Source organism: Trichechus manatus, unplaced genomic scaffold, assembly GCF_000243295.1.
Source record: "Trichechus manatus latirostris isolate Lorelei unplaced genomic scaffold, TriManLat1.0 scaffold00015, whole genome shotgun sequence".
Classification (NCBI taxonomy): Eukaryota; Metazoa; Chordata; class Mammalia; order Sirenia; family Trichechidae; genus Trichechus; species Trichechus manatus.
The window spans coordinates 2343128-2358455 of NW_004443951.1; the positions used below are offsets into that span (position 1 = coordinate 2343128).

Consider the following 15328-nt stretch of genomic DNA (forward strand, 5'->3'; position numbering starts at 1 on the left):
GACTGACTCACTCACTCACTCATTCATTCATTCAGCAAGCCTGCAGTGAGCCCCTGCTCAGGGTCCGCCCATGCTGGGCACTGGGGATCCACAGAGAAGTCAGGCCTGTGCCACCCCTCATGTGCCTTCAGTCTGGTGAGAGAGACAGACAGGCAAACAGACAAGGGCAACCAGGGTCACGACAGAGGAGGCCGGGGACTGTGGGGGCCCAGGAGTGGGTTCTTATTCTGGGAGAGAGGCCCAGAGTCCAAAAAAGTCTTCACTGAAGAGGTGACTTTGAGCTTGGTCTTGCCTAGTGAGAAGGAGTTAGGCCAGTGAAGAAAGGCTGGTAAGAGGACACCAGCACGTGCAAAGGCCTAGAGGTGTGAAACTGCTGGTCTTGTGACTGGGGGTGAGGGAGAGCCAGCTGAGAGAGAGGCTGAAGGAGCTATGAGGACTGGATTACTGGGGGAAGGGGGTTCCCATGCTTGTGTGTTCCCTGGGGTACTACGAGGGTGCTGGGCACAGCCAGGAGAAAGCGTATGAGAGAGTGGGCTGGGCATAGGGCCTCCCCACACCCAAGACCCTGACCCACATCTACTCTCCCAGCTTGATGTCTGGCCTTGCCTCCCTGGATGCCAAGACCTCCAGCCGCCTGGGTATCCTCACCGTGGCCTACTACTTGTGGACCACCTTTGTGGCAGTCATTGTGGGCATCATCATGGTCACTGTCATCCACCCGGGCGGTGCTGCCCAGAAGGAGACCACGGAGCAGAGTGGGAAGCCCATCATGAGCTCGGCCGATGCCCTGCTGGACCTCATCCGGTAACCCTCACCACCAGCACCCTGCTTGGGGTGCCATGCCTGGGCCAGGACCCCCAGAGACCCGAATGTGGCTTCCCAAGGAAAGGATAGGGTGTGGAGATGGGGGTGGGGGGTCAGAGCCTACCCTTGATCACGTGTGGTAACAAGGGTGGCAGCAACAGGGCATTCAGAGACCATGATCGCCCTGGTGGATTGACGCCGATGGCAAATGTTTACTGAGCACCAACTCTGCACGCGCTGCCCCCGCTGTCTCTCACCCTGCATGGTCTGCCCACCAGGCTGCCCACCTTCTCTGGGTGCCCAGCCCAGCACACCACCTGGCCCAGAGCAGGCAACAGGGAGTGTGTGCTGACTGACTGGCCGATTCCCTGATCTCACCCGGGCCACACCCAGCTTCTATTGTGGAAGAGCAGCAATTATTGCCCCCTCCCCTTTTTTATTAGTCCCTTTTAACAGATAAGGTCCTTGGGTGGTGCAAACAGTTTGCACTCAACTACTGACCTAAAGGTTGGAGGTTTGAACCCACCCAGCAGTGCTGCGGAAGAAAAGTCTGGCACTTTGCTTCTGTAAAGATTTTTTTAAAAACCACAAAATCCAAACCCATTGCCATTGAGTTGACTCTGACCCATGGTGACCCCATGAGTAATCCGTGAAGATTACAGCCAAGAAAACCCAACAGAGCAGTTGTACTCTGTAACACATGGAGTTGCCATGAGTCAGAACCAACTGAAGGCAACAAGCTTGTTTCTTCTGGTTTTTTGTTTTTTTTTTTTTAAATACATACGGGAGTGAGGCTCAAAGAGGTGAAATGACTTTTGTAGGGCCATTCAGCAAGTAAGTAGTGGAGCCAGGATTCAACCCAAGTCTGTGTGATGCCTGTGGTGGAACCGGCGTAGCCACCTCAGCTTTGCTAACCACCTGTTTCACTCTTGCCTCCCTAAGGTCTGTTCTCCGCAGGCAGCCAGAGGGATCCTTCTTACAGCCTGCTCAAAAGAACCATCACATTTCACCCAAATTTACAGTCTTCACGATAGCCCACAGGCACTTCCTGACCCCCCTCCACACACCTGCGTCTGACCCCTCTGACTCCTGCACCCACCCTCCCCTCCCCTTGCTTCTCTCCAGCCACACTGGTCTCCAGGCGCCTTGTCCTCATTGCCTCTGGATAGCCCTTCCTGCAGAGCCACGTGGCTCCTTCCCCCACTCATTTACATCTCTGCCAGCGTCCCCTCTTCAGAGAGGCCTCCCAGTCTCTGTCACTGTCCCAGTATCTTCACTTACCTTATTGCCTTTATTGTTGTTAGTTGCGGTGGAGTCGATCCCCACTCATGGCGACCCCGTGAGCGCAGAGTAGAACTGCTCTGTAGAGTTTTCAGAAGCAGATCACCAGGCCTGTCCTCACAGGAGCCTCTGGGTGGGTTCAAACCGCCCATCTTTCAGCCAGTAGTTGAGCCCTTAACCATTTGCGCCACCCAGGGACTCATCCATAGCCTTTCCTACTCTCCGACATTATCACATGCGTGTACTTATTTCTTTCTTTTCCTGGCTTCCCCACTGGAATGAAATATGCTGTGAGGGCCAGATTTGCAAAACGTGTTTCCCGCTGTAGCCCCAGAGCCTGGTACGGGTGCCCAGTCGATGTTTGCTGAATACATACATGGAAAGTGGGGTCTGTGGAGTTGATGGCTGAAGCCCCAGGAGGGGAAGGAAGTGCCACAGCGAATGTGCAGCCGGGTGGCACGGAGGCCCCGGTTGAGCCTGGTGCACAGCCACGCCAGGGCTGTGGAGCTGAGCGCCAGGAGCCAGCAGGAGGGCAGGAGGAGATCACCAGAGCAGATGTCTTGGAAGCCAAGGAAAGAGGCATTTCGAGAAGCCTTCTTTTTAAGATCCATTATTTCTAAGATTTGGTGACTATGATTCATCATTTCTTGGATTCTATGATTCAAAACAGCTTTTGCTGGTGGTGGAAGGAGTTGCTGGTGCTTGGGGAGTCCCCGCTACCTCTGCCTCCCCCTGCTCAGGGGCTGCAGACTCTGGATTAGACACACGTGTCAGAGTCAAATGTGCCGGGAGCGTTTCTTGTTCCTCACTTGATTTCACGTGGTGAAAAGTGCTCCCCTGCTTTGAGACTTTTCCTCAGTTGTTCTCAACCCTGAGGCAAGCTGTTTTGCAAAGCTGGGTGGTTGAACACCACTGTCACCATTTGTTGGTCAGAGAGTGGAGCTGCAAGGAGAGGTCCCATGCTTCCTGGGACAGGGAGCCAGAACCTAGAACTGAGGTCTCGTCTCAGCTCTGCCAATAAGTCACTGTGACCTTGGGCAGGCCACTTCCCCTCTCTGGCCTGTTTCGCCAGTGATTTTCAAGATCCCTTCTAGCTCTGATATTCTGAGGCTGTGCGACATGAGCAGAAGCTTTTCGAGGTGGGCTCTGGGGGATGAGGTTAGGAGGACAGAGTGGAGCCCAACCTCGAAGGCCTTGAGTGCCAGGAGGAGAGGCTGGCTGTTATGCTCTAGAAATAGGAAGCCGGAGAGTTTGGGAAGGATGGAATAGAGCAGGGTGGAGTGAAGAGGATGTGATGGAGGCCTGAGGATGACCTGGGAGGGGGGCCATCACTTCCATTCCGTTCAGCCCACCTTCATTAAGCGCCTGCTCGGGGCGGGGGGGGAAGACATGGCACTGGGAGCTGGAGAGGAAAATACAAGTCCCTGCAGCAAGGCTGTCCGCCGTCTCACGGCAGATGGACGAGCAGGGTGGGCTGGGCGGCCACTCTCTGAAGCCCTGTCTAGCTCTGAGGTTCTGAGAGGCTGTGCTGAATGGGGGGGACACTGGCAGTGGGGTACTGGGGCCTCCTCACCCTTGCTGTGGCCCAGAGCAGGTGGCTAACGAGTGCTGATGCCTGAACGAGAACACGTATGACCAGGGCAGGGAACTGGGAGCTGAGGGTGATGTGACAAATGAAGTCAAAAAGGTGTGGGGGACAACCAAACAGGGAAATAAGGCCTCATAGTCCACCTCGGGGGTGGGAAGACATGCGTCCATCTCAAAGATGATTCCAGAGGAACGCAACAGGCCGTGTCCCTGGATGACCCGCCAAGACAGGAATTCATTTCCCAGGGCTCCAAGGGGGGGCTCCAAAAGCCTGATGTCTGCTCACAAGACAACCTCAGAAAAAAAACAAACCAGAACACTAACCACAGCTGGCCCCTTCTTCTTCCTCTTCTTTTTTTCCCTCAATCTTATTAAAACACCAGAGAGATTAAGTAATGACTTGGCTCTGTTTATAGTTCCCAGTTACCCTCTCTGGGATTGGATGAAACTCCCGGGAGCCATGCTTAGAAAGGAATCATTCCCACCTTTCAAGCCTGGATTAGGGACAAGGGATTAGGGGTGAGTCTAGAACAGTCACAATGGGAACTTACAAATAGTAAGTGAGGAGAGGAGCTGAGAGTCTACTCTGGCCCTGCCCAGAGAGATGGGCAGAGGGTGTGTGGACTTGATGGACATGGCTGTTAACTTTTCCCAGGCACATTATGTGTATTTTCCGTCACTGCCTTCAGGAGCACAGGCCTCAAGGGGCAAGCAGAAAGGCTTCTTATGGGTGTCCAAAGGCAAAAGAAAACATACATTTTCCTATTTAATAATCAAAAGTATAATTCTTTATTAAAATCTGCAGAATAAGTTCATCAATTATTAGTATAAGCACGTGTCTTAGCTGGGAATTGCTTTTGGCTGTTAAAAAACCAGTTGTCGTCGAGTCAATCCCGACTCATGGTGACCTCATGTGTGTCAGAGCAGGACTGTGCTCCGTAGGGTTTTCAGTGGCTGATTTTTTGGAAGTAGATCACCAGGTCTTTCTTCCAAGGTGCTTCGGGGTGGACACAAACCTCCACCCTTGCAGTTAGCAGCTAAGCGTGTTCACTGTTTGCACCACACTTTTGGCTGCTAAGAGAAATCCAAAATAGCAGAGGCTTAAGTAAGATAAAGGTTTACATTTTCTCTAAATCAGCAGCCCAGAGGTGGGCAGCTCATGGTCATCAAGATCCCATGTTCCCTCTACCTGGGGCTCTGCCATGCTTAGCATTTGGCTTTCATCATCAGTGGGGTCTCATGGTTCAAGAAGGTTGCTCAAGAGCTAGCTCCTACGTCCACATTCCAGGCAGAATGAAATAAATTGGAGAAAAGGACAAAAGGGTCCTGGTTGAATGGGCACTTCTTTTTTTTTTTTTTTGAGCAGGGTGGGTACTTTATTCACATTTAGAATTGAGCTGTTTTCAAAAATTTTATTCTTTAAAGTAAAATTTTAATATTTGCATATGAGGTCTTAAAATATTTTTTCCTTTTTTTAGATTGTGCTTTAGATGAAGGTTTACAGAGCGAATTAGTTTCTCATTAAACAACACACATATTATTTTGTGACATTGGTTGCCAACCCCACAATGTGTTAACACTCCTTCTTGACTTAGGTTCCCTATCACCAGATTTCCTGTCCCCTCCTGCCTTCCAGTCCTTGCCCCTGGGCTGGTGTGCCTGTTTAGTCTCGTTTTGTTTTATGTGCCCATCTAATCTTGACTGGCTGAAAGACGAACCTCAGAAGTGACTTCAGTTCTGAGTTAAAACGGTGTCTGGGGCCATACTCTCAGGGTTTCACCAGTCTCTGTCAGACCAGTAAGTCTGGTCTTTTTTTGTGAGTTAGAATCCTGTTCTACCTTTTTCTACCACTCTGAGACCCTCTATTGTGATCCCTGTCAGAGCAGTCGGTGGTGGTAGCTGGGCACTATCCAGTTGTGCTGGACTCAAGTCTGGTGGAGGCTGTGGTAGTTGTGGTCCATTAATCTTTTGGACTAATCTTTCCCTTGTGTCTTTGGTTCTCTTCATTCTCCCTTGCTCCTGAAGGGGTGAGACCAGTGGAGTATCTTAGATGGCCATTCACAAGCTTTTAAGACCCCAGATGCTGCTCACCAAAGTAGGATGTAGAACATTTTCTTTATAAACTATGTTATGCCAGTTGAGCTAGATGTTTCCTGAGGCCATGGTCCCCAGCCCTCAGCCAAATAATTAGATCCTCAGGGAGTTTGGATGTGTCTTTGAAGCTTGCCTTTGTCAAGTTGTGCTGACTTCTGAATGGGCACGTTTTTAAGAGTTTTCCAGAAAACACCACCCAACGACTTCCACTGACATCTCATTGGCCACCCCAATGGTAAGAGAGGCTGGGAAATGGGGTTTGATGGCAGGGCCCAGTTGGTCTCCATAACATCATGGGACTTCTGTTAGTAAGAAAGGAGAAGAGAATGGAGATTGGGTAGAAAACTAGCCGTCCCTGCCACAACACACATTTTTAATTATTGTAATTGTAAAGGAAGATGCAAAGGAATGTATATAATAGGTATAAGTTTCATTTGATTTATTATGACCTTTCAAATATTCCTAGTTTCCGCTCAGTCAAAAGCAGCCTTCCCTCTAAGTTTCCCTGGAAAACAATCTTGTAAGTCACTTGAACCTCCTGAGGCTTGTATCTAGAAGATATTTCCAAAATATTTAACAGTTGGTACAGAATAAGCCTCAACAAGATGGACTGACACAGTGGCTGCAACAATAGGCTCAAGCACAAGAACGATTGTGAGGATGGCGAAGGACTGGGCAGTGTTCCGTTCTGTTGTACATAGAGTCGCTATGAGTCGGAACTGACTCAACGGCACCTAACAACAACACAGAATGAGCATCCTCCATTCCAGCTGTAGACGTCCAGGGTGAGTGGACAAACCATGGCACTCTGGGTGGCTGTGTGCCAGACATGTGCCCAGCAGTCACCAGGCACTAACTCTGGCTTCTGTGCTTCTGGTCGGCTTGACATCAGCAACCATTGCAGGCAGCTACCATTCCAGTGGCAGAAATCCATTTATAACTCATTGAAAGAAAAGCTTCAAATGAGCTTCTGAGGTCCTAGCTCCTGACCTCTGCTTCTTCTCTCCCTTGTAACAAAGTGGGAAATTATTGTCGGATCCCGACATACCCATGACCACTCTTCCCCAATTTCCTCCTCTGGTAGCTCATCCTAGGCCTTCTTCCTGCCGTATGTTTACACTGAACCTGCATTTTGTTGTTGTTAGCTGCTGTCTGGCTGGCCTCCAGCTCCTGGTGACCCCACGCACAACAGAACAAAACACAGCCTAGTCCTGCACCATCCCCATGATTGGTTGTGGATCAGACCATTGTGATCCATAGGGTTTTCATTGGCTGATTTTTGGAAGTAGATTACCAAGCCTTTCTTTCTAGTCTGTCTTAGTCTGGAAGTTCCGCTGAAACTTGTTGCACATCAAAGCAACACGCAGGCCGCCACTAACAGACGGGTGGTGGCTGTGCATGAAGTGAAGTCGCCAGGAATCAAACCCAGTTCTCTGGCATGGGAGGTGAGAATTCTACCACTGAACCTGCATTTTAGCAGCAATGAAAAAAATGATAGTTTCTGCTTTCCAACAATGGCTGTTGGGTGTAAAGTTTAAGAAATAATGCACACTCATGTCCACATCTATGACTCTATATATGTGTAAGTTAGTCTTGAAAGAGAAGAGATTTGCCAAGAACAAGAATGAGTGGGAAGGACAGGTCGATCCAAAAGAGGAGTGTCTTAGTCATCTAGTGCTGCTATAACAGAAGTACCACAAGTGTATGGCTTCAACAACAGAGGTTTATTCTCTCACAGTCTAGTAGGCTAGAAGTCTAAATTCAGGACGTCAGCTCCAGAGGAAGGCTTTCTCTCTCTGTCGGCTCTGGAGGAAGGTCCTTGTCATCAATCTTCCCTGGACTAGGAGCTTCTGAGTGTAGGGACCCGGGTCCAAACTACACACTCTTTTTCTGGCACTACTTTCTTGGTGGTATGAGGTCCCCCATGTCTCTCTGCTCACTTCTCTCTTTTATATCACAAAAGAGATTGGCTTAAAACACAATCTAATCTTGTAGATTGAGTCCTGCCTCATTAACATAACTGCAGCTAATCCCATCTCACTAACACCATGGAGATAGGATTTACACAACATAGGAAAATCACATCAGATAACAAAATGGCGGAGAGTCACACAATACTGGGAATCATGGCCAGATATTTTTTGACAGATATTTTTGTGGGACACAATTCAATCCATGACAAGGAGGCAGCATGAGTGTGAGGAATATGGCTGTTGAAGGACGTGTAAGCACGTGGACAACGATCTGTGTTAGCATCTCTGATCATTTCTTAGAATAGATTCCTAGAAGGGACATTATAAAGGAAAAGATACAAACGCTTCTAAGACTGTCAATATAAATGCTAATTGCTTCACAGAAAGGTTGTTGTCAGAAGCCCATGAAAGTGCCCATCTCACTGAACCTCCTCCAGCATGGTGTATCCTCACTTAAAAAGATGCCTTTCCAGTTCAATATTTTACTGATGAAGCTGAATCCTTTTTATTTTTGGTGAAAATATACACAAGAAAACAGACGCATGTTCAACATCTCTACACATACAGTTCATTGACAATAGTTACGTACTTCACGATGTGTCACCATCCTCGCTATTTCTGCCCCTATTGTTTCACTACCATTAATATGTACACTCTGCCCCTTAAAGTTCTCATCTGTGCTTTAGAGCTACTATTGTCATTTCAATCTTATGTAGGTAATTCTTCAGTAGGGTACAATGCTTATGGCAGACATTCTTTATTTATTGAGCTAAATTGTTGTTTAATTTAAAGATGACTTCATGGTATAGTTTGGGCTCCAGGTTCAAAAGTTGTTTCCAGGCAATATATTTTGGGGTCCTTCCAGCCTCAATGTGTCCAGTAAATCTGGTTTCCAGTAAGAATTTGAAGTTCCATTCCACAATTTCCCTCCTTTTGATCAAGATCCACCTACTGGATCCTTGATCAAAGTGTTCAGTAATGGTAGCTGGGCACCATCCATTTCTTCTGATCTCATGGCAAAGAAGGTAGTAGTTCATGGAGGCAGTTAGATCTGGGTCGTCTTCTTCCTCTGTTGCTCCAAGTGAGTACAGACCAAGTGTATCTTGGATGGCCACTGACAAAACGCTGAAGATTTTAAAAAGTTGTTTTGACATTTCTTCTTTTGTGTAGTGATTTGGGTATTCAGGTCTTACAATCATTTTTTTATTGGGGTGTTAATGTTTTTGGTGGTCTATTTATTTATGCAACAAATATTTACTGAATGCCTAGCATGTGCCAGACACTCTTTCAGGTGCTGGGGACACAGCAGTGAACAAAACAGATTTCCTCACCCTTAGGGAGCTGACATTTTTGTGGGAGGAGACAGACCATGAACATGTAAACAAGAAAAAGATTTGTAAAAGCTGTTTATAAATTTAGGATGATAAAACTTTGTCAGAGTTTCCTCAGTTCGTCATTTGCTTTCTAATTTTATTTGTATTGTACTCTATCTTAGAGAGCTTCTTAATTTTTATTATTATTTTTTTTTTTTAGCTTTTCATTTTTGGGATAATTTTAGATTTACGGAAAAGTTGCAGACATAGTACCAAGAATTCCCGCATACTCTCCACCCAGCTTCCCCTGATACTAGCATATTACATAACTATGGTCCGTTTGTCAAAACTAAAAAATTAAATTGGTGTGACACTATTAACTCAATTACAGACTTTATTAGGATTTCCAAGTTTTCCACTAATGTCATTTTTTTCTGTTCCGGGATTCAATCCAGCATACCACATTGCATTTAGGAAATTCTTTACTTTAATGTAGTAAGATCTATTAATTTCTATTGCTCAGTTTGTTCTTAGACAGTCCTTTCATATCCTGTGATCTGATAAAATATTAGCCTATATTTTCTCTTAGCTTTGTATGATTTAATTTTTTTATATTATTTCTTTCTTTAAACCATCTGGAATTTATTTTGGTGTGCAGCGTGAAAGAAGGTTCTAACTTTTATTTTTGCACATAGTTGCTCGGTTGTACAGTATGATGAATTCTTCCTTTCCTCACTGGTTTGTGAAACAACTTTGATCAAATATGAAATATTTGATGCACTAGGTTCTGTTTCTGGGCTACAAATTCTGTTACACTGATTTTTCTATTGATTGCTGTGTCAGTAAAACACTGTTTTGATAGTTACATCTTTATAGTATGTTCTAATATCTGGTAGGACAAGATCCCCTCCACCTTTAGCTTTCTAATAATAATATTAATAAGAATGATGATCCCAGTTATATGCCAGGTCCTGTGTTGGGCTCTACAGATAAGATATGAATGACAAAGTCTCTGCTTTCAAGGGGACCATCTATGGGGGAAGCAGACATGTCAGCCAGTAACCCCACTACAGCATAATGGAGTGAAGGTGAAGTCCAGGCGAGAGACCACAGAGTCTGCCTGGAGCAGTCAGGGAAGACTGGATAGAAGAAGTGATGCTTGGCCTCTGGTTTGACCTGTGCTTCATTTAAGTAGGAGTGTGCCAGGCAGAGACGCAGGAAGAGCAGTCCAGGCAGAAGGAGCAGTGTGGACAAAAGCATGGAGCTGGAAAAGTGCATGACATATTTAGGGAACTGTAAGCAGTTGGTGTTGGAACTTTAAGTACTGGAGGTGGGAGGTGGCCGGGGGTGCAGAGAGGCGGCACTGCAGAGGGAGGTGTGGCTGGTCATGGAAGCTCTCCACTGCCAAGGGAGGCCTTCAAATGACCGCAAGAGCCCCATCCCCGTTCCTGGGCTCTGGAATTCTTTAATTACTGACTCTCTTCCCAGAAACATGTTCCCAGCCAACCTGGTGGAGGCCACATTCCAACAGGTGAGTGGGTCCCGGGGCAATGAAGGGGAAGGGGCAGCTAGTGGGAGGGGTGGACAGACGGGGCCAGCCTGAAAGGAGACAGGTTTGCCCTGGAGGTTCCCAGGTTCTCCGCTGTTCTCTTACCCTGTTTCCTGAGAGCGCTGGGACCTAGATCCTTAGGGCCTCTTATGGCCATATTCCTGTCCTGGGTTCCAGTTTTTCATGAAGAAAAATTATGGAGGTGGAAGGAAGCCTTTACTGAGTGCCTGCTCTGTCCTAGGTTTCACACTGGTAACCACACATAGACCATCTCCCTCAGTCCTCACAATATCCCTACACTGAAGTGGTATCAGTCCCATTTTCTGGATGGGCAAACAGAGGCTCAGAGGGATTAAGTGATTTGCCCAAAGTTATCTCACCAGTTAATGTCAGAGCTAGTAGGTAAACCCAGGTCTCTTTCTTTTTAAATAATCCTTTTGTGATGTTGTAGTGAGTAGGCTTACACACATTATTTTGCAAACTTGTGAGTATCTGTATGTCCTTCTCCTTTTGGCAAACTCCTACTCATTGTGCAAGACCCAGATCAAATGTCCCCACCTATGCGAAGCTTCTCTGACTCCCTCAGAGTTCACTCCCTCTCACAGGTTTTCAGAGCAGAAATGATGTCTGGTTCATTTTTGTACCCCGAGTGCTTAGTACAGCACTCAGCACAGAGCACTCACCACTGAAATGATGATGATAGTGATAGCAGTAATGCTTACATAGGGCTTACTGTGTGGCAGGCTCTGTTGTAAGCATTTTACATATATTGTCTCTTTTAACCCAAGGAGGGAGATGCTATGATGATCCCCGTTGTACAGATGAGTAACTGAAGCACAGAAACTTCAGGTCTACACGTTTCCTGAGTGGTTCTTTTTTCCCTCGTCAGGAGGCTTGCCTTACTGATAATGTGGTATTTGGGAGAATAGGAGACTGCCTTGTTTGGGCTCCCAGTACCTGAGGAATGAGGGAGAGAGACCCAGGAATGCCCTGGGGGCAAAAGAGCCAGAGTAGGTGGCTCAGGGGCTCAGCTCTCCCAGCAAGGGCCTAACCTGCCCAAGAAGGCAGAGCTTTTTAAAACAGAAGGCCCGTGTTTCTGTCAGGTGGAAGGTGGGGCTGGCTGGCTGGCTGACTGGCTATTAGGTAGGTGGGTGATGAATGGCTGGAAGGGGATAAACAGCTGAATGGAAGATTATCTGGGAGCCCTGGTGGTGCAGTGGTTAAGAGCTCAGCTGCTAACCAAAAGGTCAGCAGTTCAAAACCACCAGCCACTCCTTGGAAACCCTGTGGGACAGTTCTACTCTATCCTGAAGAGTTGCTTTGTTTTTTTTCAGGATTATCCAGGGAGATGAGGAGATGGAAGGATGGTTAGAGAGGAACACAGATGCATGGAAAGACCAGGAGGGAAGCTAGGTAGTGTGTGGATGGAGGAAGGAATCTCAGTTTCCTTAGTGGTAAAATATTGATAATAATCCCGGGCCTGCCTGCCTCACAGGGTTATTGTGGGGTTCAAATAGGATAGGAGTGGATATGAATGTGCTTCCAAGAAATGTTGTTGCTGTTGTTGATATTAATAACAACACTTGGCTCTGACTGCTTTTCCTGGTTGGGGTGTCGCCCATCAGTACCGCACCAAGACCACCGCCATTGTCAAGTCCCCCAAGGTGGCACCAGAAGAGGCCACTCCTCGGCAGATCCTCATCTATGGGGTCCAGGAAGAGAACAGCTCTCACATGCAGAACTTTGCCCTGGACCTGACCCCACCGCCTGAGGTCATTTACAAGTCAGAGCCTGACACCAGTGATGGCATGAACGTCCTGGGCATCGTCATCTTCTCTGCCACCATGGGTATGTGCTGCCCCTACCCACCCCAGCAGGGTCCTGGAGCCCTCCCTCCTTCCCTCTGTCCCTCCACCCCTCCCTCCCTCCCTCCTCCTCTCCCTCCCTCCCTCCACCCCCGTACCCCTCCCTCCAATAATCTGAATAACCTGAGGCCTTCCAACCTGCTGGTCGGGTCATCCCTTCCTTTACTATCTGAATAGACTGTCTCAAGGCCCCATCCCATTCCCGAGGGATGTCCAAGCCTGCCCCTAAATTGGAGCTGGGTGTTCTCCCTCACCACCCTCACTTGGAACTCCCTGGGTGCTGGCTTGCCTCCAATGGGGTCGTCCATCCCTCCTTCCTGCGGCCTGTTCTCAAACCTTTTACTCAGGTCTGGGGATAATGGAAACAGGGGTTACAATAAAGAACAGGGAACAGCCAAAACTATTGGACATCACTGTTTATGTAAAGGCCTTGTGCCTCCCTCCCCAGCCGAGGAGGCTTGCTTCTCGCTGAAGCTCGCCATGAAAGAGCACCCACGAGCACAATTGCAAAGGTGGTAGGAGCCATGAAGGGAAGCCCAGGATCCCAAGGCGAGAAAAACAGGGGTCAGGGAAGCCTTTATTCATTCACTCACTTGTTCATTCATTCATTCGACAATCATCGTTGAGCGTCTACCATGTACCAGCTGAGGAGATACAGTTCTTGCTTTCACGGAGCTAACATTCTACTGGAGGCGACAGAAAAAACAGACAAATGGAAAACAACAGCTCTAAGTTGTAATAAGTAATATGAAGGAATGAGCAAAGGGTGAGATGAAGAAGAATGTCTGGGGAGCTTCTTTGGATGGAGGATAGAATAACCACGTGGGGGCAAAAGGGAGTGGAGACAGGCTTGTCTGAGACCTAAAGGCAGAGAAGGAGCCAACAAGTGGAGATGCAGCCAGTGCTGCAGGCAGGGGGTTCTGCATAGGCAAATGCCCTGGGGCAGTGAAGCGCTTCATGGATTCTAGCAACTTTAAGAAGGCCAGTGATGCTGGAGCATAGTGGGGAGGGGAGAGCAGGGCCAGATGGAGATAGGAGGGGGCCTGAAGCTAGGGAGCTTCGTTGAGGTCTAAGTGCACAGGGAAGTCAGCATGGGTGTTCAGCAGGGGAGCAGTTTTATTTTAAGATGACAGTTGCTCGGGTGTGTGGAATGGGTGAGAGAGGAGTGAGAGATGCAAGCCCTGTGGGGAGGTTGCTGCCCTGGTCCAGTGGCGGAGGACCAGGAGAAGGCGAGAAGAAAGTGGAAGGGAGGAACTGGTGCCTCCCAGGCTGCTGGGAATTCGGCCAGGGCTGAGGTCAGCCTCTGTGTGCGGGTCTGCTCCGGCCCTGCCTCCTGCGTGTGTCTGCACATGCAGGCACACGTGCCTGGCCTCTGCCAGGGGCATCTGGATGTGCTCATATGTCCCTGCCCCTGCAGGCATCATGCTGGGCCGCATGGGTGACAGTGGGACCCCACTGGTCAGCTTCTGCCAGTGCCTCAATGAGTCCGTCATGAAGATCGTGGCTGTGGCTGTGTGGTAAGCCTCATTGGGGAAGAGTCCTCTTTTACCCACTGCCTCCCACAAAGCAGGCCACGCCCTGGGAGGATGGAGGGACACCATGGCCTCATCCTCAGTTCTCCCGGGCAAAAGCTGCACACAAGGCTCAGCCCCGGGCCTGGGACCTCCAGAGCTGCCCATATTTCTCTGGATTCCCCAGCCCTACCCAGGCCCAGTCTCGGCCCTAGTCCTGCCTCTTCTGGCCCAGTCCAGTTATGGGCCCAGCCAGGCCCACTGGAGGAGAGCTAAGAGCTAAACCAGGCCCTGCTGCTCCCAGGGCCTATTTCCCCATCGCATGGAGCCTCATCAGCTCAGCTTTTGGAGAAAAGAAACCTTAGAAGCGAGAACCAACTTCCACTCCTTGGTTGAGAGCTCAGATTTCAGGAATCTTCTAGTCCAACCTTGCATAGTTCAAACGGGGAAATGCAAGGGCCTGCCAGGGTCACCTGCAGAGATGTGGCATTGCTGGGGCTGGGACATGGGCCTCCTGAAGGCAGGGGTGCTCTCGGAGGAGGAGTGGGAGCTTGTCTGGGGCTGGGGTGGTTAAGGGTAGTATTAATAATGCTGAATGCGTGACCCTAGGCTGGCACCTTTGTACATGGTGCCCTTCAGCTCTTTTGTGACCCCTGGGAGGCTCCAAAGGATGAGGCATGCAGTGATGCAGGGCCAGGCGAGGGGAGGCGTACCTGCCTGGCACCTGAGCCCTGGGCTGCCTTACCCACCCCAGGTACTTCCCCTTTGGCATTGTGTTCCTCATCGCTGGCAAGATCCTGGAGATGGACGACCCCACGGCCGTCAGGAAGAAGCTGGGCTTCTACACGGTCACTGTGGTGTGCGGGCTTGTGGTCCACGGCCTCTTCATCCTGCCCCTGCTCTACTTCTTCATCACCAAAAAGAACCCCATCATCTTCATCCGTGGCATCCTCCAAGCCCTGCTCATTGCGCTGGCTACCTCCTCCAGGTAGCCCTGGGCAGCGGGCAGGAGGGGGAGGTGGTGGCTGAACTCTGCCCATCCAGCCAGGTATCATGTGTCCGTAGTCTTAGAGCCACAGAAGGTGCCAGTCTGGCCCCTCCACAAGCTTGGAGTAGCTATGGTAACAAGACCTCTTTTGAAATTTGTCATTCAAGGCCCCACCTACCCAAGTAGCAGAAAGCCCTTATCTTTTCTTGAGGCCATCTCCACCCTCAAATGCCCACAATCCCTAAAGTTTACCCAATCAAATGAGCTCGCCTTCCACACATCAGAGGAAGAGAGAATGCAGTAGGACGAATCTACAGTTGCTCTTGCCTCTCACCGCCACACGGTGCCGCTATTGGAGACGCC

General features: G+C 49.0%; 1 protein-coding gene across 4 annotated transcripts in view; it reads left to right on the top strand.

Moving 5' to 3' along the window:
• SLC1A7 (solute carrier family 1 member 7) overlaps window positions 1-15328 on the top strand; it is a 54297-nt gene that overhangs the window by 31555 nt on the left and 7414 nt on the right. For 3 of the 4 annotated variants that reach the window (XM_004371721.3, XM_004371722.1, XM_023727056.1), the window contains exons 3-7: window positions 589-804; window positions 10541-10583; window positions 12227-12449; window positions 13884-13983; window positions 14732-14965. In XM_004371721.3, coding sequence (XP_004371778.1) covers window positions 589-804; window positions 10541-10583; window positions 12227-12449; window positions 13884-13983; window positions 14732-14965 — 816 coding nt within the window. Of the gene's footprint in view, window positions 1-588; window positions 805-4960; window positions 5161-10540; window positions 10584-12226; window positions 12450-13883; window positions 13984-14731; window positions 14966-15328 lie in introns of those variants that run through there. The other variant, XM_012554239.2, reaches the window with a different exon arrangement.